Raw genomic sequence first — 21,559 nt, 5'->3', positions numbered from 1 at the left:
TGCTGGAAAATCATATGAATGAAACTATGTACAGCATTCTGTAGCAATTAACAGATACCATACCCTTGTCTGGCTGTTTCTACGCCTTTGACAGACTCTTCTGTTAAAATTTCAGTCACACCAGTCTTAATATTCTTGGTACAAACCTCTCTCTATATTTTTTTAGATCAATTATCTTCATTTCCTTCCATTTATTTTTCAACAATTTAGCCATCTAACCTCACAGAGGCACGACTCTTCCAGTGTTTGACTACATTCACTTGCAAGTTGATTTAACACAATAGTCAATTCTCGTCAAAGGTATCTCATTATTTGCTATGTTTAATTATAAAACAGGGGTGTGTCCTACTTTCCATTATCTGCATTGGCAAATGTTTCTACCACATAGAGGGTGATTTTTTTTTTTTTTTTTGAAAATTAATAAATTAGATTTCTTTTTCAGTTCAGTGAAATCCAGGTTAATCTGTACATGAACAAACAGGAGACAAGCATCCAAGCTTTCTAAAACTTCTGCCAGACTTGAACAACAGACTATACAGGATTGTGCATGACTAGATGAGGATTTTTACTCTATCCGTAGAATGCATTAATGAAACTGCTCTCAGATTTTACAGCTAGAGCTTTCAAAGAGACAACAAGGACTCTTCATTCCCTCCATCTGCCTGTACTGGGGCTTATCTTATGGAGCATTAGAAATACAGTTTTCTTCCAGTTGGTAAAGCTCTTTGTGGTCCTTTGAGTGTAAGGTTGATGCCAGATATAATTTTATCAGATCGTTCAATACCCTTTTGACATAATGCAAGTGTTGTATTTTCTAAAAGAGCTGCCAAGGTCTCTGACTGACATCCAAGGTGTGTGTATGATGTCTTACCCAAGCTTTTGAAGCTCAGTGCCTTAAGGCACTTTCTAACTCAAACAACACTCTGGGGTTTATGAATGGATGTACTACTTCCCCAGCTAAGATTTTCTTCTATGACTAATTCCACTTAGGAGTAAAGTGGTACTATCTTTTTTACAAGGACACCTGTACCTTAAAGTACTCCTGAGACCATGACATGAAAGCTTAAGACTGTGAAAACAAAAGTCAAGATTTTCCGAGATTTTTTTACTACTAGCAGTTTTTTACTACTGGACAGCTGCAACTAGCAGTGTCAGGTACTCTCAGTCCCTGCTGCCAATTAATCCCTGCAGGGATTAATCACCTGCAATTTAGGCAGTAAATAAACTATGCAGTTAAGTCTTAAGTGACCAGCACATACAGTGCTCTAAATGGGACTGCTGTGTCACCCTTTCCTTAGACTTTCGGGTCTTTTTCTTGAGCAGGACAAAAGACACACCAGAAATCTCTGAATCAGTGTTCTTCAGGCCACAGGCTCCTGAGCACTCCAACTCAAGCACAGTTGTTTGCTGCTAAATATCACGTACCAACCGCTACAAAAAGACTGCTCAGGAGTCGCAGGGGCAGAAAAGAATTGTCAGCTCAGGCAGAAAACAATATCGGAGCATGAAAAAATAAATAAAAGACATTTTTGCAGCACTGGGGTTAAGGAAGTGTATCCAACTGGAATCGGTTGCAAAATGGACACCTGAGACCGCAACAGTTGGAGCCTTCCAGCTGTAAAAACAAGGCACCTGAAGCTGTAAGTTTTCCTCTGAGGAGGAGAATGAATGCCGGAAAAGCGGCAAGCAGGATACGACAGGAAAACGGACCTGTGAGATGGGGCTGAATTCTCTTCCTTGAAGGTCAAGTTCCTCAGGTTTCGGAGAACAAGTTTAATGTGCAGATTTTCCTGCTAGCTTTTGATTCATGGGATTAAATTCAAAAACCTAGGGGTACCTCAGATATAACCCTGGCCAAAATCGTTGATCAATAGAATGTCAAAAAATATTTCATTTCAAAGCTGGGTCTTGCTGCACGTAGAACACTTTATAACAAAATGATATTAATGAAAGTTTTTGCCACCAGTACTAATCCTCAGTGTAGCTTTATCCAGATAAAGCTTGCTCACCTCATGAGGTTTTTATCAGGTTTGAAAATTCAGTTAGTTAATAAAGTCACGCTGTTTTCTTTCCATCTCTGTCTTCAGTAATACCATGGTATCTCAAATGCACTTTTAATAACCTTACCTTGTACCTTAGGTGGGTCAGCAATTCTGGTAAATGTGTTAGAAATATAACAGCACAAGCTGAAACTCCTAGGTTGAGTTTGGAGTCTTTGCAATTAAGGAAAAATAAGTATCCTAATTTAAAAGAAAATTTTAAAAAATTACTTCAAAAAGCATACATGGCATCTTTCCTGGGCCATTTTTATTGTCCATTCTCCAAATATTACTCTGTTTAATGCTGAATAAAAGCGAATAAATTCAAATATATTTGCCCTGGGCTCCTTCCACAAACTTAGAGATAAGCTTTTACTTTTGTGTATTTTGTAATAAAATAAAAGACCAAGACATCAACCAGCTGCTTGAGGCAACTGTGCAGAACTTTTAATATTATTGCTACACAGTAGCTTGATGGTTTTTTTTCCCCCCTAGAGATGGAAGAAATAGGGCAAATGAGTTGTTTTTACTACCTTCAGTTATTACCTGGAGTCATGAGTTGTTTTTCCTTTTGACAGATGCTGTAATGTCAAGGTGGCACCAGCCCACTCTGGGTGAGGCTCTACCCCAGGAAAGTGTTTTGCTCATAATAGGCTGTCTAAAGGTCTGACCTTTATCTCATTTTTCTTTCCTTTCACCTTCAAGAAGGGCAGCTGTGGTGCTGCTGATGTACTTCACACACAGAGATAAATAATTTCAGAATTATTCTAAAACGCTAAAAATTGGAATTCTTCACTTTGTCTTGCCACATCTTCTGTTCTCATGTGATTTGCAGTAAAAAAAATAATAAAAAAAAAATCTGGATTCATTTTGGATTGCTTGGTTCCAGTGATCTGTATTTCCCGAGGCATTTTCCCAAATGTGCCTTCATGTTTGAAAAATGAAAGCTAACTCACTGGCAGGGAAAGCTTGCTTCTTGAGGAAAAATGGAAATCCGTTGTCAAGGAAGATTAAACCCTTAACCACTCAGTTGAAGTCACAAATTATCAGCTCTGAAACCTCTTTTTCCTCCAAGGACTGCACAGAAACCTGCAACCTCTCCCTGAGGTCAAAACATGTGCCTGACAAGGATGTGCAGAATGCAATTGGCTTGAAGTGGTATAGCCTAGTGAATATCTGTATTTCTCAGTCTTCCTTTTCAGTTTTATTTCTGTCACAGTGTTAACAAAAATATAAAATGTACACCAGTTACAGATTATGCCAAGGATGAAAAAACACCTTTTGTTTATTATGCAGTCGTAAAGAAGACAGCAAGGAAAAAAAAACTGCTTTGGGCTTTAGGCAACATGAAAGGATGCTTAGACCTGTATGTTTCATTTTTCCTTCAGTGTTTAACACTTCAGTCTGTTACTAGAACAATTTTGTCTTTTTTTTTTTTTTCCTCTTTCACTAATTTTCAGAGGATGTTTGAATCACCTCTCTGAGAAAAGACATCGAGTTGTCAAAAGCTTTATCTGTGTGCCATAAAGCAGACATCTCCATATGTGATTAAGTTTCTCTAACAAAAGAGGACTCATCACTGTAAGCCTCTGTAGGCTTACTCTCTCTTTCCTAGGACCTACCTCTACCATGCAAAGCTGGATTTCCACAGGACTCTTTGGTGGTAGCTATTAGATAATCTATTTTTCCTCTTATTCTCCTCTCTTCTTACTCTCTCTTCTTCTCTATCTTTACTCCTCCTTCTTCTCTTAATCTCTTTCTTTCTTTACTACTTAATATCGTGGGTAGCTCACAACCAGTGGTTGGGTTTTTGCTAAGTTGTGTGGGTTAGCATGTGCTGTGCCAGTGCTTTGTGAAGTGCTTTGTTTTGATTGTATGATACCCTTTTAAGCTTTCCCCAAGATCCTGTTCTTCTGCCATATTTCATCAGTAAAAGCATCTCCTGAGAACACGTGTGCAGCATTCCAAGGTGTCAAAGGACCGAAGGCTCTGCAAAGGTTTGGTGGGCGAACTTTTGGTATCTTGTACATTTTTAAAAGTAAAATTCCTGCTTGAGCTTGTGGCTCCATGGCTGGGGTCTTACAGTCACTTTCAGAAAAGGCTGCAGTATTTTGCTGCAAAGTGTAAAATACGCTTAAAAATACTCTTCATCAAAACTGGGAGGAGAAGAAGGGAAAGAAAAATGGTTGCCTGTAAACCTATAAGACAAATTTTCCACACAAAATACAACCACAGCAAAGTTTTCAAGAACAACACTTTCCACATGTGTAGAAAAGTCATTTATCATGGCTGATGTTGCTTGCCTGTTGTTTGCCATCACTTTTTATTGCATCATCATTAGACAAGGTCCTGCTGAGCAGCTTTTTGCCTTAGTTCAGATGGTGCAGAGTTAGTAGCATGGTTTTCTTTACAGCCTGTTTCTCACACAATTATATTGATACATAAACATTAAGGGATACATCAGGCAGCAGTTAAGGGACATTTCAGATACGAGCAACTTTCTGAGATCCATAAGCCTAAATTCTCATTGGAGTAAGCAATCAGAAGTGCCCGTTGTTTCCTGCCAATAAAAACAAGGGCTATAAAAGATATTCTGACTTTTAAAATGCTAACACCTAATGCAGCCCCATTGCACTTACATTAAACAGCTCTAGACTTCTCAAGGATTCAGCAAGTGATCCAGCACTTACTTTCAAATTAAGGAAGGATTTTAACACACTCACTCTAAGGTGCTAGTGCTGAAAATGCGATACATAAAGGCATCTTTATACCAACACGAACCAGACAGGCTGCAAGGGCAGCAGAGTAGCAATGCTAGGCCTGGGAGTGTATCTTGAACCTTGCCCAGCATCTTCCATCCTTTCACTGCAGTGCTCTTTTGGGAAACAGAGCAAGACTAACAGTAATGAGAGAAGACAAACAGTACCTTCTTTTCTGCAACGCTTATCCAAGAGAAATTGCCTCGAAAATAAAAAACTGATTTAATTTCTATCTTTAAACACGTGGGATTCAAGACTTTACCTTCTTAATCTCACCACCACACTCCTGAAATGCAACATGTGAGACAGCATGCCACTAAACAGAGGACTAGAAACCATGCTCATTTTCCTCGGTCCTATAAAAATTAGGCTATTCTGCTTATCTACTCTTCTTCGTTCCCAGCATCTTTCAGATTGACCAGGAATTGTCTAAGCATAGCCAACTGAGCTTGGAAGATCCTGTAAGTGAGAGCTTTTCGACCACAACTTGAAAGTTTTTGTAGAATTTTTTAAAAAACTTTTGAAATCAAATTCTCTTATTGGTAAAAGAAATCTTAATGCTAGTATACATAATGGATTGGTTAACACACTTGTCCAACCTAAATCATAGGTTTACTTATCATAGGACTTATTATAATCTTCTAGTATGTTATAATCAGAGTACAGTAACATCATATTTTTGTGATAAATGCATGTACACAGCAGAGCAAAATCTCTGACAACAGCAGAAAAGGAAGCAAGTTTCCTAATTATTATTTTCCGGATCTTTCAACTGTTATCCCTCCTCTCTTGCCCTACTTTTGGGGGAGCAAGACTATCTTTGATTTCTCCCGAAAAAAATAAAAATAATAATAAAAAAAAAAATAACACAAACAAACAAAACAAAACAAAACAAACAAACAAACAAACAAAAGCAAAAGGTAAAATTGCATCAGAATTAGGCCTTTGTTTCTCTAGGTCAGAAGCACATCTCAGCACAAAGACCAGCAGCTGCCCTAGAGAAGCAAGCCCTTAATCATCCTGAGGAAGTGAGGCACTGCCTTAAATGTAACTACTGCATGTTCTTACATTACAATAAAACATGCTCTGGAGCACTGGGGTAAGACTCCAGGCTCGCACTGTGAGCTCACAGAAGGGGTTTTACATTAAAAGTACAAAAGGCTCCAAAAATCTGCCCAACAGATTTACTGAAAGGGCCTTCAGTTCTTTTTAGACCTTGAGAGAGTGTGTGGCAGATGATGGGCACATGTTTCTCAGGAGGTCAAATAACACACTTTTACTGGTAAACTTTAGAAAATAAAGGAATTCAGCAAAGTTTAAAAGGGCACCATTCAACCAAAGCATTTCACAGAGCATTGATTTAGCACGTGCTAACCCATACAACTTTGCAAAATCCAACCCATCCAGTTTTAAGTTACCATAATACCAAGGCAATCCACTGGGGTACACGAAGAAAATATCAAAACTACTGTTTATTTTTAATTTAAAAACAGTAAGAAAAGAATCAAACTTTACTAATATTTACCATGCCTTGACACTGGCACTCTCATTTGGTCTGTGCACCAGATGTAGGCAGTACAAAAGGTATCCTTGGGGTCTTTGGGTGCTTCACAACACAGAGGGGGGTTGACAGTGACATCCTCACTTGCCCTTTCACTTTCAGTGCATTGTGACATACTGACATCTACATGTGCCCACTTAAGTGGTCCACGGATTGTAATACCTAGTCGAAACTAAACTAACCCTCACAAAAAGCCCAGCCCTGCAGACTGAAGGTAATACTAATAAAACATCTACATTAGCACTATTGCTAACAATGAACCTCCACCTGAGCATATGTTGTGCCTTCAGGTCGCATTTAAAAATCAGCCATCCAGGATATGAAGACAAATCTTTACAAGTTTTATCAGTGATGTTTAAAAGTCATGTGATGCTCAACCCGGTGCTTACAAAATTTCACAGAAAACACTGCTGGAGGTTTGAAGAAAAAATATGAGAACAAGTTATGGGTTGTGGGAGGTTTGAAACTACAGGTGTTCCTAACCTGCTTCAGTTTTTTAAATGATGAAGCACATAAAGAGTGATTTTGTTAATCACTAAAGAAAAGATGTTATGGGAAAGACAGCTTCTGAACAGTAAACCATTTATTAAAAATTATGAAAAAATGTACAAGTGTAATCACTGATGAAGTGGCTGCTTTGAATGGAATTAAAAAAAAAAAAGGAGCACAGGAGAAGGTCACAGCAACAGTGAAATTCAGTCACTGCATGTCTCATGGGCAAGCCAGTGCAGCAAATAAATTGGAGCCAGAAGCGCAAAAAGTGCTACAGGATGTCATCAATGTGGTTAATTTTGTAACAACAAGATCTTTTAATCTTGGAATCTTTACAATACTTTGGAAACAGGTTGGGAGTCATCATGAATGTCTTCTGTACCTCAGAGGTTCACTGGTTATATCATGGCAAAGTGCTTAAAAATGCTGTCAAACTCACATTTTTCTTTCACAGAAAGACAAGCAATTGTTCCAAATTTCCTGACCTTTTCTCTGATGAGAAGGGCCTGTCAGTACTATGCTAATATTTTGGAAAAATGAAATCATTTCACGTGTCTCTTCAAGATAAAGATGACGTTTTAACAATGAGAAAGAAAATCTTTCTTTTCAAAAGAAAGCTGTTGCACGGAGGGCGCATTTTGAAAACAGGTTTGAAAATGTTTCCCTCGTCGTGCAACTTTGTTGCAAAAAGAGGTGTAAGTAAAGGTGTCACCCATAAAATCTCTGTACAACTTGAACTGGGAAAGTAACTTCCTAACCTGTTGGGAAAAAAAAAAATCTTCCAAAGGAAAAGTTTTAGTGTATTTCCAATCCACTTGTTAACGACACAAAAATTCAAGACCTTTAGTTAGTTTGCAAGAACAACTGACTGAAGATGGAAGATGGAAATATTAGCTGAATATTAACACAGACCTTTGCAAAGCTAGAGGACAGGATTGAAAAATGAGCATCCTGACTTAGTGGGCACAGTTAGCAACATACTTCTCCCATTTGGATCTATATGTCTTTGTGAGGTATCTTTCTCAATAGTGACAGACATTAAAATCAAGTATCAAAATAAACTGAAACTAGAACCAAATCTTTGAATCTCTGTACCACAGTGTCAAACCAAAATTTCCAAAAATAATGAAGCGTTATTCCAGAGCATCACTTATTTATTAATTTTCTACTGAGAACAGCAAAATATTTTGTACCACTAATAAAAATATGTTTTGTTTATCTAATCTGTAGTTCACTTTTTTTTTCACCTTTATCATGTGCTCTGTTAGCACACTGGGTGAGCCCTCTGATATATAAAGACGGCTTGTAAGAAAGGAGGAGGCATTTCACCGGGGCACGTAGCGACAGGACAAAGGGGAACAGTTTTGAACCAAAAAGGGTATGTTTAGATTGGACATAAGGAAGAAAAATTTCATTTTAAAGGTGGCAAGAGGTTGCCCAGGGAAGTTGTGGATGGTCCATCCCTTGAAGTGTTCAGGGGCAGGTGGACAGGGTGGCTTTGAACAACCTGCTCTAGTGAAAGATGTCTCTGTTCCAAGATCTTTAAAGGTGCCTCCAACCACTCCGTGACTCTGAGATTCTACTCTAAAAATGTGATCCACTGTTGGAATACTATTAGCAGCGTTAATTTTGACACCTGCTACTTTTAACATTAACATACTGTATGATCTCTCAAGTTCTATATCAAGTTTAAGACACTCTGTACTGGGATCATGCAAAACGTACCAAACTGCAGTCTGCCCTGCAGCAAAAATAAAAGCCCAGGCTTGAACTCCAAGAAATTAAAAAACAAAAACAAAAATAAAAAAAAAAATAAAAATAAAAAAAAAAAAACCAAACAAACATAAACACACCTAAGCCTTATCAGAAAAAGCATCTTGATTCAGTAGCACTGTTCGGATCAGAAATTACTCTCGTTTTTGTTTAACTGACTCCCTTTCACTCTTTCCACCTCTGTACCCCAGTGGACACCATGTAAGACATCAAAGGAACTTGTAAGCACAGCACACTTTTCACCAGTCTTGATGACACAGACACAACACAAAAGAGCAGGAACTCAGGTACTGTCACCCAGCACCAGCATTAACCCACTTCTGTTCTGAAGCAGTGAAGGCACAACGGTGAACTCGGAAGAACACGCACTTATGAAACCTAGAAAGCTTAAAATGTAGATTTATTATGCATTAGGAAGCTTATTAACTTAAAAACCAAACCACACAGTACAAAAGGTTTGTTATCTGTGCTCAATGTGGAACAAGTTTCAAAATATATATTTTTTTTAATTTGTCCAGTCAATACACAATCCTTTTAAAAAACTGTATATCTGTCTGTACCCTCATTACATTTATAAATACATGATCTACACAGCACCTCATGTGTAAAAATTTGAAACTCCTTAGAAATATCTACATATATTGCATACATATAAAACATTCACAGGAGTACTTCATTAAAGTTGGGTTTAATAGTCCATTTACACTGCAGCAAAATTCATATAAATCTGTGTATTCTTCATAAAATGTCTCTAAAAATTAGCATATTTGTAGCCATCCATAACTCCTTTAAAGCATCATTTAGAAAGGAAATTTGATATGAATATACCCATGATATTCAGCAGGTAAGACAGTTATATGAAGGCTAAATATGATTAATAACTGAACCCTAAGTAGCAGTTAAGGCAGGGGTGAAAGGAATTAATAAGAAAGATTACTTCATATGGCAGATAAAGTGACAAAATGCAAAAAATACACATATTTCTCGACGTAAACCACTCTGGCTCCCACTCAGAAGTCAGGAGTGTCTGTTTTTCTGACACTGCTCATTTTAAAATTAAAATCCTATTTTTTATAAGCAAAGCATTAATGTGCCCTGGCTCTCTGGTGCCATCTGGATTTGCTTTAACTGCTCAGAACTGAGTATTCTGGAATGTGGGTTTAAGACTTCCATATGATCCTCATTTAAGGGTAACGATTGTCATGTGTGATCACACACACTCAGAATTCTGTCATCTCAGTTTTATCACTGCCTTCTGGTAACTACTGGACTTCTTGTTAGTAAGTAATATTAGAGAATGTTATTGATAACCATTATTTCAGATACCAGAACTATATGGAGATCAGTCCATCCTATACCATGAAAACTACATGTGGCATAGATGCAGACAAAAGGCATAAGAAATGCAAAACAAAACTTTAATAGTGATGGCAGAAACTATTCTGGCTCAAACCTATTTATTTTGCATTATGATGCAACTTTGGGAATTGAACATTCAAACTGTTAAAAAAATTCCATTATCTCTGCCTGTTCAGGTTTCTACCCAACACCACAGTTTGACACAGCGCTTGCAGTCCGATACTGAGTACAGTCGCACCAAGTTGTGACCTGCCATCCCAGAAAACCCCTCCTGCAAGTATGACATCGACCTCAAGTGTCATATGGCACGTGACCTTCTCCTGTACCCAGCTGCCTTCCCCTCAGAGCACAGACACTCTGTACCTCCCACCCAGCTCCCAGGGCTGCAATTCAGCGCGTGAATTTGTTCCACAGTCCCCTCGGAAGTTCAGCCTTCACACACTGCTATCTTGCAGCAATGGTTCAATGTCCTCTCCATTACTTTGGTCTGGGTTGCTGCTCAGGCTGCTGCCAATGCTGTTGCTGTGTTTTTTGGTACTGCTAGCTTTGCTGTTCTCAGGAATGAATAAGGCGACCAGGAAACCCAGAAGAACAATGCACGCTCCAACCAGGAAGGGTGGACCAGGAACGATGGCTCTCTGTGGCAAAACAAGCACATTAAAGAACTCCATGAAGCTTCAGACATTGAGTTCTGCACTATGAATTGCACCACTACATGGGCAATCTATTTATGGTGACTGTGAAGTTTTTGCAAACAGGTTCATATGTGCATTGCAACGCAAATTTTCTGCACCTACAACACCCATGAATTCCTCACACGATCTGCCACACTGATCTAAAAACCAGAAACACACAAAACTACCAACTGACAATAGGACTGTCCAGTAGATGAAACAGATGTTGACTGATGCTTCTTTGTAATTTCTTTTTACTTCAGGCAACATGCCTGTTAAATCAGCAAGGCTTCTCTGAAGATTAGCAGAATAAGGTTTCAACATCCAGAAGTACAAATACTCAATAGATTCTTAACTTCACTTTTCTGTGGCTGACATACTTTAGAATCAAGTTATCCAAACAAACAAGCATCCCCAAAAACTAATACATAAGTGAGGAAAGCAACAGCAGGCTGTGCACCATAGACCATTCTCACCACAGAGAAAGGCTGTGGGCATGTACAATAATGTGGTATTTGGACTTATTCTCTCCTGCTTCAATGCAGTTTACTTTAAAATTTAAACCACAATTTATCCACATTTCATAACCACAATTAAAAACAAACACCAGAAAGGTTGTAAGACAAATTTTAAATCAGCCAAGTTTGATGACAAACTTCTACAAAAGGAAGTGTCAGCAATCCAGTTTCTTTTTTAAACAACTTTCTGCATCTAAGTCAATTAAATAAAAATCAGAAGATGAAACTTGTCAAACCAGTCTACTTTTACTCTACTAAATGAAATGTAGGAAGCCACTCTAATATGAAGGAGGAAAGTAGCTGCAGTTAAGCATACAGTAACAGGATATTTCCCTTCCTTCAACTCCTCTTACAATCAGAGGCCTGAATTTTCAGTTGACGGTCTCTACATGTAAAGAACATATTACTGGTATTACTTAAATCTTCAAGAGGTGCTATGCACACAAGTACTTAAAGATATTTAGGAAACTTCCATAAATTAATACCCTCATTTGCTAATTTATCTGAGAAGCTTTTGAATATTTCAGTATTGTGGGTAAGAATCCTTGAAAAGTAGTCCTTGCTCATTGCATTGCCAAGTGTTATTATCACTCTCCAAACACAGCCCATGACTGTGTTTGCTGTAAGGGCTTCCTGTGAATAATTATAATGATACAACCTCACTCCAACTCTTTTACATTTATATGTACATTTACATCAAAAGAAGTTACAGTATTCTGTTACAATACTGAAACCATTCCTAGTAAATATTTATATTTACTATCAGATTTAAATTATGAGCTATCTTAACAGTTAATTAAAGCTGAGAGGTGAGAATTAAGTAGTTAAAGAATAAGATACCAAGATTTTAAATCAACCAGAAAAGACAGATTCCTACTCCCATGAGTTATATGCTGCAAACTGCACACCAAATTTTGAACTTACCTTGTCACTGGGAACTTGCATTGCCTTTTTTCCAGAAGTATGATCAGGTAGTAACTCATTGAGTTCCACATGAAAGAGAAAGAAAATAAAGCCATACAGTGCTGGTCCCAGGCCATTGCACAGTCCTCTTATTCCAGTTATTATTCCTTGGACAACACCTACAGAGGTTTAAAAAAAAGGAGTAGGATTTTATACTTTTTTAATCAAGAAACAAACACTCAGAGCCAAGAGCTTTGAGTGCATTGTAATGACTGTTCCAAAAAAGCTCATTTCATAATTACATCTATATTCCAAGATCTAAAGAAATACACTGAAGACAACTCTGTTGGATTAAAATAATCCTCTGCATAACCATAGTTCTGTCACTTAACTTGCAGGCTACTGGAAGCAATAAGAGAGATGAAATTTATGTACAGGTTTTATTTTATATTAGAGCTCATCCACCCTCACCCAAAGCCTCCAATGATGACAGCAGAGCTCAGCTGTGGTACCCATTCAATTTACTCTCAAGTGAAATTTAGAGTAATGCATCTACCTGTTAAGGACCATAACTGACAAAATATGCACAAACCATGACCAGGATTTATTTAAGTACCACGTAACTTATTCGGGGCAGTAAATTCACAATACTTGACTTGCTGCAGTTTTGCACTGGATTGTTTTAGAAGCTTGATTAATCAAAGTGCTACAGGTGTATTTCTGTTTCAACTTAAGCAATTTTGACAATGGTGCAAAACCTTTTCTGATGATCTTACATATTGAGACACTACAAACTGCTATTTTTTACTATATTAATATTCTGTGTTATCTGCTGCCTTCTTAAGGCAGTAACTTGTAAAATGGAAGCACAGAAAACATGCCAAAATGATAGTTATCCAAGTTTTATTTCATAGGCTGACATGTAAGTTTAAAATCTTCGTGCCACTAGGTGGCAAAACATCACTCTTGGAACCACTGAAAGCCTGAGCTATTAACACCAGTTCCCTCTGTAAAATGAAGGTTCAGTGGCTTGTGACAGCTAAACAGAACTATTCCTTTCCTGATACAAACAGAAAACAAGTCTTCAAAAAGCTTTTAGATGTCTCTATTAGAAAAAAAAAAAATGGGGGAGAGGGGAATAACTGAAAAAAATCCATGTAAATACTGTCTTTTGCACCTTTCAAACTCAACAGAAATCTGCCTCCTGGAACAGCACCTACTTGGTAGCACTCATACTAACTGCACTTACCTAGCTTCACGTTGCACAACGTTAAAGCAAGATTGATACTTACAATGCACATATACAGGATATTTTTTTAAGATAACACTAAATTTAGTAATTATACACCAGTGACAACTTCATTTTATTTTAAGTGAGGAGTTATTTCTGACTGTACATTCCTCTTCACATCAATAAATTTTCTGTCTTCTCAGATCAGTTACTTTGGTTTCCTTTTTTAGTCCTTGAAAATCCAAAGTATTATATTAAATAGGGACAACTTTTCCACAAAGAATAAAGTTTCCTGCATACACTTATTTTAATCTGGTAAAATGTGCTTTTAGTTTCTATTAAAAAGGCAATATTGTTACAGTAACCCTCACTGTCTACTTAGAGAACATTGCTTTTAATAAAAAAGGAAAGAAAAAAAAAGAGAAAAATTTTTGTTGGTTCTGTAGTACCTTTAAAGGAAGTTAAAAAAATAGCTGGTCAGTCACGAACTATGTACTTTGCAATGCAAAATTCCTCTCTACATAGCTTGGCAGACTTCCACAACTACTACCAAGTAAAGATATTACTCACCAAGATAACTGAAAGTACACCTAGATAATTCTTCTGCTTTCTAGACAGAAAAAGCAGTATGATGCCTAAAGAGGAATTCATTCAATACTCACCCTGCTGATCTGCCTCTGCATTTCGTGAAACCAGAGCACTGATTGCTGGGAATGTAATGCTTGACATGGCTGCTATAGATCCTGCTGCCCACATCATCCTGTGTTAAGCACATAATTTGAATTAGAAATGAGACTGTAATTACTCCCCACACCCCAAAAGGACCACAAAGGCACCCTTATTTAAAGATTAATGCTATTTCAAAATACTCTTATTAAAATACCTGAAGACTGGAAATTATCTGGTTAGAACCCTCTTCCTGCTCCCCTCCCATGAATTATCCTGAACTTATTAGGACAGAAGGCTACTTGATTTGCTTCTGCACTAGCTATTACAGCAGAGAAAAAGGGGAAATGGGAGTGAAGTGAGCTTTCCCTCTCCAAATGCTGCACAAAGAAACAATTTCCCAGGGTGTGACAGTGAGGCTCCTATAACTTACAGGAAGTGCTCTGATAAAGAAACAGCATTCATCACTGTCAGTAGGACAAACTTGGTAAAGAAGAAGCTGTTCTAGCTTATGGTTCTAGTTGCCCTTACTTACAGACAGTTTCTCCTACAAAAGAAGCTCTAGATAGTTTCCAAGACCAAATATAATTATAGCAAAGAGAGCACGTTAGAAAAACAGAAAAAAGAACAGGTCCAGGACCTAGTGGAATGACAAGAGAGAACATGCTACTAATTGGCTTTTAAGAAAATGCTTTAACCACATTCTTAGATATAACACTCAGTGAACCAAAGTGGTACAAAGACTCCCTTTTTCAAAAGGGCTGTTAGTACACCATATATATGGAAAGTTCTATCACTCCTACATATGCAAAATACAGACCAAATTTTGGTAGTGTAATGAAAATGAGAACACTTAGTCCACAGAACTTTTAAATACTCAGGACAACGGAATTAAATTGTAGCATTTCTGGGGGAAAAAAAACTTTCTGTTCCTTAACAGGTACGTACCTATGAAAATGTGAACTTACCAAGACTGAGATCCAAAACCATACCAAGCCAGCTGAAGGATCTGAAAGCCAAGGCCAAGGAGAACTGTGTTTTTGTTCCCTATAGACCTCATCAAGATACTGAGAAACACAGTCTGCAAGAGAAAACAGTTCACTCAAAAGTTGTTTTGAAAAGCCAGACTGTTAAAGTAATTTCTGCTAAACAAAGTAATTCAGAAGACCTTTCAACTGGTGACAAAATTCATGCTATTTGTGCTCTTATTTCCCTTGTATTAAGTCCAAAACACAGATGAGTCATATCAATAATCATGTACAAATATTCTTAACTCTAGAGGGGTTTCTACTTTAGGACATCAAGAAGCACATGTATTGTCTTTTTTATGGATATTAGATCTCAGTGTCCATTTCTACTGTAAACAGCCTTTCATTTCCACCTCTACAATCCTGCTTCATTACATACTAGAAAGCTCCATAAAATAAAAGCTGGTACCAAGTTAAGACAGTAGAGGCTGGACATGAGTTGAATTTACCAGTATCTACAAACAGTAGAGAAAAAAAGACTGTTAGCTTAGAAAAAAAATAAACTTTTTAGGTCAGGTGAATTATTATACAAATTTACAAGGAAATAAATCCTGCTGCTTTCTCAAGTTCATCACATGCACTGAAATCTGGCCAAGGCCAATTCCTAACTATATTTTCTGCTGACTCTTTACAGCACTGATACGACCTTTTGATTCACCCATGGAAGCTATTCCTAAGGGAAGAACAGTGTTTCTCATCTGTTGGAAGTGTTACTGCCGAGGGGGAAGGAGGTCTCAATTCAGGTACAACAGCATGGCAAGAAGCTGTCTGTTCCCAGTAAAGCAAGTCCATATGGACAACTTGACTCAGTTAACGGAGCACACATTTTAATTTAACCTGAGAAACTCAGCAATGCATCAGTAAAAAGACAGAGAAGAGGAACCAGAAGGACTTGAGAGAAGAGCACACTTCCTCTCTTGTCTTGTTTCTCTTCCTCACTTTCTTGATTCTCACTCTTAGACAAAGCAAGCTGGAATGCTAAATAGTAAAAACACAATAATTCTATCTGCATGTGTTCAGTTCTTTATAGATATATCCAACATGCCAACACAAATGAGTATTTATGAAGCTAAGATTATTTCAACAAGCTGCACTCTTCAAAGAGTTCAAAAATATATAGAGCTTCCCCATTTTAATACCAAAAATTATAAGCCAGAAGGGCAGCCATTTGAGAGATTTTTAACAAAAACACCCATCCACATAAAGTATGACTGGCAAATGTCAGTGCAAGCAACAGCACCAGAACAACCACAAACCAAGGATTAATATAATGACTTGAATTGATAATGAAGGCCACAACTGACACCAGTAAAACTGGTAAACACTGATGAATGTGTTGTTTACATCAAAACAGTAAGACCTTCACTCTGCTAAAGATGGCAGCAAGGTTACAACATGCTGCATGTGCCATTCCTCTTCTTGTTATCACAACAGGGAGACAGGTTGTACCCATAAAGATACCAAAGATCATATCATAAAAACTCTGATTTTCAGAAGATCCAAAGGACCTGTTCAAAAACCAACTTGTTGTATGACAGCAACCATACCTCAGCCTCCAAGCTGAGCTTAAGGACCTCTGAACAGACCAGGCCAATACTGGCATTGTTTGTATGCAAGTTTGATAAGATGAGCTAATTGAATAGCTGCAAGTAGCATGACTTTTGCTTAAAATAACACATTTCCCTTTCAGAAAGCCTTGTATTAAGTAACCAACTTCCTGCATCATTTAAATAATTTTAAGTCAGATTTCCAGTGAATTTACTGATCCAAGGTTAGCAAATTTTAGTTTCATTTTGTTTCTAACAAAAGCTCATAAAAGGAATTTTACACGTAATATATAATGAATATAACCTTCAGTGAGTGCAAGATACACTGGCACATTAGAGCATGTAAAAATTTTACAGACAAGCTTAAAGAAGTCTGCCTGAACATTGTTTCTACTGGTTAATAAAGCACTGTAAAGAACAAAGCTTACCTGAGCTATTATGGACAAAATGCCTACCACAGCTATAAATGCTGCAATGCTGGCAGATCCAAAACCTATAATCTGTAGAGAAGCAGAAAATGCATAAAAAACAAATACCAAACACAACCCAGGACAATCACTAGCACAGAGATATCTTACTCAAAGAAAACACTGATCCCTGCTTATACTCTAAATCCATACAGGAAGCGTCCACTTTCGAGAATAATCCTTGACTGCTTGCCAAGAAAACCATAGAAATAAAAAAAAAAAATGCCTTAAAATAGGACACAGAGGAAGTCATGTATCTGGAAACTAGAGCTCTCTCTCCCTCTCATAAACACAACAGCTCTTCACAAGGCATGATCTCGCCTCAAGACCCAGAAACTGCTGCACTGAATGGGAACAAAGGTCTGCTTAAGGTTAACACATGTTTAAGCTATTGTAGGGTTTATCATCAGGAGCCAAGTGTTATTCAGTTCTTTGCTTAGCAAAGTACCCTGCCTGCAGTTTTAAAACTGTATTTTGCCAGGTTTCTGAGAAAAGTCTTCAACAAGAAACAAGTCTCAGGCAGTACTTATTTAAACATCCTTATTAAGATGTGAAGACACCAACATTTACCTGTCTCAAGTAGAGAAAAAAACTGGAATACTGGCCAGCCTCGGGCAGATAGGAGAGAAACACTGTAATGCAGATCGGGAGAACCGCAGAATCTTTTCTAACCTTTTTCAGAGACTGTAAAACAAAGTAACAAAGCAAGGATTGCAACATTTATACAAAGTCTAAGGAAAGCATAAAGCAAGCAGAAGGTAAATTTTTTTTAATTCCATTTTTACCCATGCATTTACCCATCCATTTTACTGTACCAAAAAAAAAAAAAATCACACATGGAAACTGTTAAGGTGAACATCAAGTTAAAAACAATCTCATTAAATAAGGTTTGTGGTAACTGATTCTTCTGCAAAGCTTCCACTAGATTTTTGAAGCTATAATAATCTGTTTTGAAAGATGTTAGCAAATAATATAGCCTCTTTACAACTGTTTCTTTTCAAAAATTATTAAAGCATTTTTTCCTTGTACAGTTCTTTTACTTGTTCACCCATGATAATAATTAATTTGAGGAACAAATACATTGTGGAAAAGAAATTCTGTAACTGCAGTCTTTCAAGCTTGCCATTCATCTCTCAATATTTACAACCAGCTCCCAGCAGGATGTATCTCATGAAGAACAATCACTCTTTCTTCTTTTAAGATATCAAGGTATAAAACAAACACAAGTTGAATAAATGAACAAGTTACTACAAAGATTGGACAACAAGTTTTAGCCTTTTCTATATAAGCCTGTAGAAAAATCAGGCTTTGTAGATCCATTCTGTATTAGAAAGAAATCACATGTAACCAAAACTGGAAATCAGGAGAGATACTGACAAAAGCACAAACATAAAGTGAATATGGAAAATCTTAAAATATCAACTTTCGTGGTGTAAGAATTAAGCATTTCTCTTACAATAAAATAGAGTACATAAGTGACAAAAGTACAGCATTCTCCCTTGGGCTTTCACATGAAACATTATTTTCAAATAAAAAATTATTTAATCCACAAAGTTTGGCTAGATTTTGGTTTTTAAATGCATCTAGATCTTTTCGGGCAAGAACAGAGAAGCAAGATTATCGTATACTGAGTAGTCAAGCTACCGAGGAGATTAAAGATTTCTCACGATTACAAAATGCAATTAATACCTACTCTTTATTAATCATCAAATATTTAATAATTACTTATTGAAGCGCATCTTACTGCAAAAGGATCTGCCTGCTCCCACGATATAGAAGATCCCCATGAAGCAGGTCTCATTTTTTCTGGCAGAGATTCTGGTACAGCTAGCAGGATGAAGCAGATGTCCACAGCTGCCACCAACGTGGCCATTAGTACAACAAGGCTGTCTCCATAGCTGGCAGACAGGTAAGCTCCAATGGCAGGACTAGTCACCAAACTTGCTGCAAAAGTGGCAGATACCTGTGCAAAAGAGCAGTTCACAAGCTCATCGACACCACCACTCCTTGCCCAGGTTTTAAAAAAAAAAAAAACCACACTGGTAAAAATCCAAGTTTTAAAAACAAAACAAAACCAAACAAAAAGACATCAAACAAACAAAACCCCCAAAAAATAACACCCACCACTTATGACAGTAAGTATGGGTCCAACCTTCTCAACAGCACACCACACCAGACAGGATTTGCAGTCAGAGAGCGGGTTTGGCTCAAAAGAAAATGGCTCTTACTTTCAAATAGACTAAAATCATTTTTTGTTTCCTACTCATGAATTTGAAGTGATGTGACTGAAAAAGCTGTCAGCACATTTAAATGCCTGCCTAAGTGAACCTGGCTGTCAGCACTCCTGGGTAATACACAGAGTAATATAATACATAATGCCTTTGTTAACAGTTTGCATTTCAAATATGTAGTTACTACTGGATAGCACAGCAAACTAGGAAATCATTAGCTATGACAACAGTTCTGACAACAACTTCAACAAGACTGTGTTGTATCATACTGTGCTGTAGTGACATGCAGTTACTAACAGATCACATACCATATTCACATACAGCAGAGTATGATGCAAAATCAAGTGTTGTAATTAAATTTCACTATAAAAATAACCAGAAAAAGGTTAAATAGCAGCTGTTTTGTTGTTGGGGTTTTTTCTGTTGCTCTTTTACAGTCCCCAAAATTAAATCATAACTATTTTACAGAATAAGAACACAAGCTAGAAATTTAGGTTTATACCAATTTAGGGGGAAAAAAAATAAGGAAAAGGCACAACAAACAGAAACAGATCTCGTTAAAACAACTGCACTTTTGTCTATCACTTCATAGAATTTTAGATAAAGTTGTTTCTGTCAAGAAAAACTGCTTGAATGCAGGCAAATACATGCTTCAAATATACCTATGGCCCTCTTTATATGCAGCAGAAATAAAGTCAGAATTTCAGAACTTTTAAATCTGTTTTGTGCTCTGCTGTAAAAACACACACAAGCCCAAGAGAACTAAGTCCTTTATTTTCTTAACTGCTAAATGACCATCTCAGTAATCATACATTCATAAGGTTAAAAATAAAGGGAACCCTTAATAGCCCAAAGTAGCATATAATCAGCCAAAAATGAATTCAATGAATATCTGCATAGTGAAAACAGATGCACACAAGATAAAGGGATAAAAAATGTTCCAAGGCTAAGTGCATCTACCAACAGATCTCCAAACCTTAAATCAATATAAATACTGGGAAAGCAAACTAAGCAGGAATTATATTACTGAAAGGACTAGTTTGTACTAACTGAACCATTTTCCTCATCTTTTGCTAATTAAGAAAAGTCATGACTAAGTTACTACGAATGCTGCATTATGCCTTTTCATCCTTCCTACCTGTTTTGACTACAGAAAAAAGACATTCTACATTAAAAAGAAGTCATATGAACTAAAAGTGCAATTTCCATATGATAAAGGTATTGCTGGACGAAGTATTAAATAACCTGCACTGCCTTTAACAACACTGCATGTTTTGCTTGTGGAAGTTAAGACGTGTTGTTACACATGCCCTCTCTGCAGGGGAAGTTGTCAAATTGTTATGGTGTTCCAATGAGTGCCCAGCATGCTGTTCATTGCCTGAACTCTGTGTCTTGAGGCATGGTTCATTCCTTTACCAACTGCTTCACATTAACCAGCATCCTGGGATAAAAAGTGTTTTCCCCTGGAGTTAGAAAAGTGGTTAACCCCGGCGGGTGGTGTTCCTGGTGTGCCAGGGCCAACCAGAAGCTACATTTCGCTACTGTAAAAATCAACACATGGTACAGGCTGGAAGAGAAGGAAGTTGAGGTAGCTGAAAAGGAGGCAGCCATGGTCTGAGCCACGAGGAGAGAGGGGCCAGCGAGCCCTGTTGGGGGTCAGAGTCCCCAGCCCCCTGGCTGGGGGCTGCAGGAGCTTGGAACAGTATTGAACTGGGTCAAGTACTGTAGCTAAGAACTGGAGGACATTTCCTTGCTGTGAGTGGGCAGCAGAAGATGGAAAAGCGGCGGCAGAGGCAGCGCTGAGTGGAGAGCTGTGGCTGAGAGCCAAGAGATAACAAGTAGCAGAGACGGCACAGAGCCAGCTGAGAGAGAGGGAGAGATGTTCCTGCAAGGAGGGAGAGCTGGCAACAGAGCAGAGAAAATTCAGTGAAGACTGTTTTGGGGGTAAGACTGAATTAAATCTCCCCAAAACCCCTTTCAGAGACCCTCTTTTGGAAAGAGAGGTGAATTTCCATTTGAAGGGAGTTCCAAAATGCAGCAGCATTGGAGAGGAGGAGGAGTGAAAGTCTCTGAAGGTTTGGGCTCAAGGGATTGGGATTTTCACAAAGTAAGAAGAGAAAAATTCTGACTGCAATACTCAAACCTGCTGCCTTAAAAATAAAAACCACTAACTAATACCACAGAAATTAATTTAAAGGAACTGTGACCTGAAAAGTGACAAGCAAGTGGCCAGCAGGACCAAGGAAGTGATTCTTGCCCTGGACTCAGCACTGGTGAGGCCACCCCTGGAGTGCTGTGTCCAGTTCTGGGC

At 37.7% G+C, this 21,559-nt stretch overlaps 1 protein-coding gene across 2 annotated transcripts in view; it reads right to left on the bottom strand.

The window, feature by feature from the left end:
* Positions 1-10,021: 10,021 nt before the first annotated feature.
* LOC113951756 (hippocampus abundant transcript-like protein 1) overlaps positions 10,022-21,559 on the bottom strand; it is a 28,325-nt gene continuing 16,787 nt past the window's right edge. For both annotated transcript variants that reach the window (XM_027653145.1, XM_027653144.1), the window contains exons 6-12: positions 18,762-18,980; positions 17,588-17,701; positions 16,979-17,050; positions 14,944-15,056; positions 13,972-14,069; positions 12,100-12,257; positions 10,022-10,621 (exon numbers count right to left, since the gene is read on the bottom strand). In XM_027653145.1, the coding sequence (XP_027508946.1) occupies positions 10,418-10,621; positions 12,100-12,257; positions 13,972-14,069; positions 14,944-15,056; positions 16,979-17,050; positions 17,588-17,701; positions 18,762-18,980 (978 nt within the window). In that variant the 3' untranslated portion in view covers positions 10,022-10,417. The remainder of the gene's footprint in view (positions 10,622-12,099; positions 12,258-13,971; positions 14,070-14,943; positions 15,057-16,978; positions 17,051-17,587; positions 17,702-18,761; positions 18,981-21,559) is intronic.

This window comes from Corapipo altera, unplaced genomic scaffold (assembly GCF_003945725.1).
Source record: "Corapipo altera isolate COAL_440 unplaced genomic scaffold, ASM394572v1 61305, whole genome shotgun sequence".
In the NCBI taxonomy this organism is placed as follows: domain Eukaryota; kingdom Metazoa; phylum Chordata; class Aves; order Passeriformes; family Pipridae; genus Corapipo; species Corapipo altera.
This window is presented reverse-complemented; position numbering and strand designations above follow the sequence as displayed.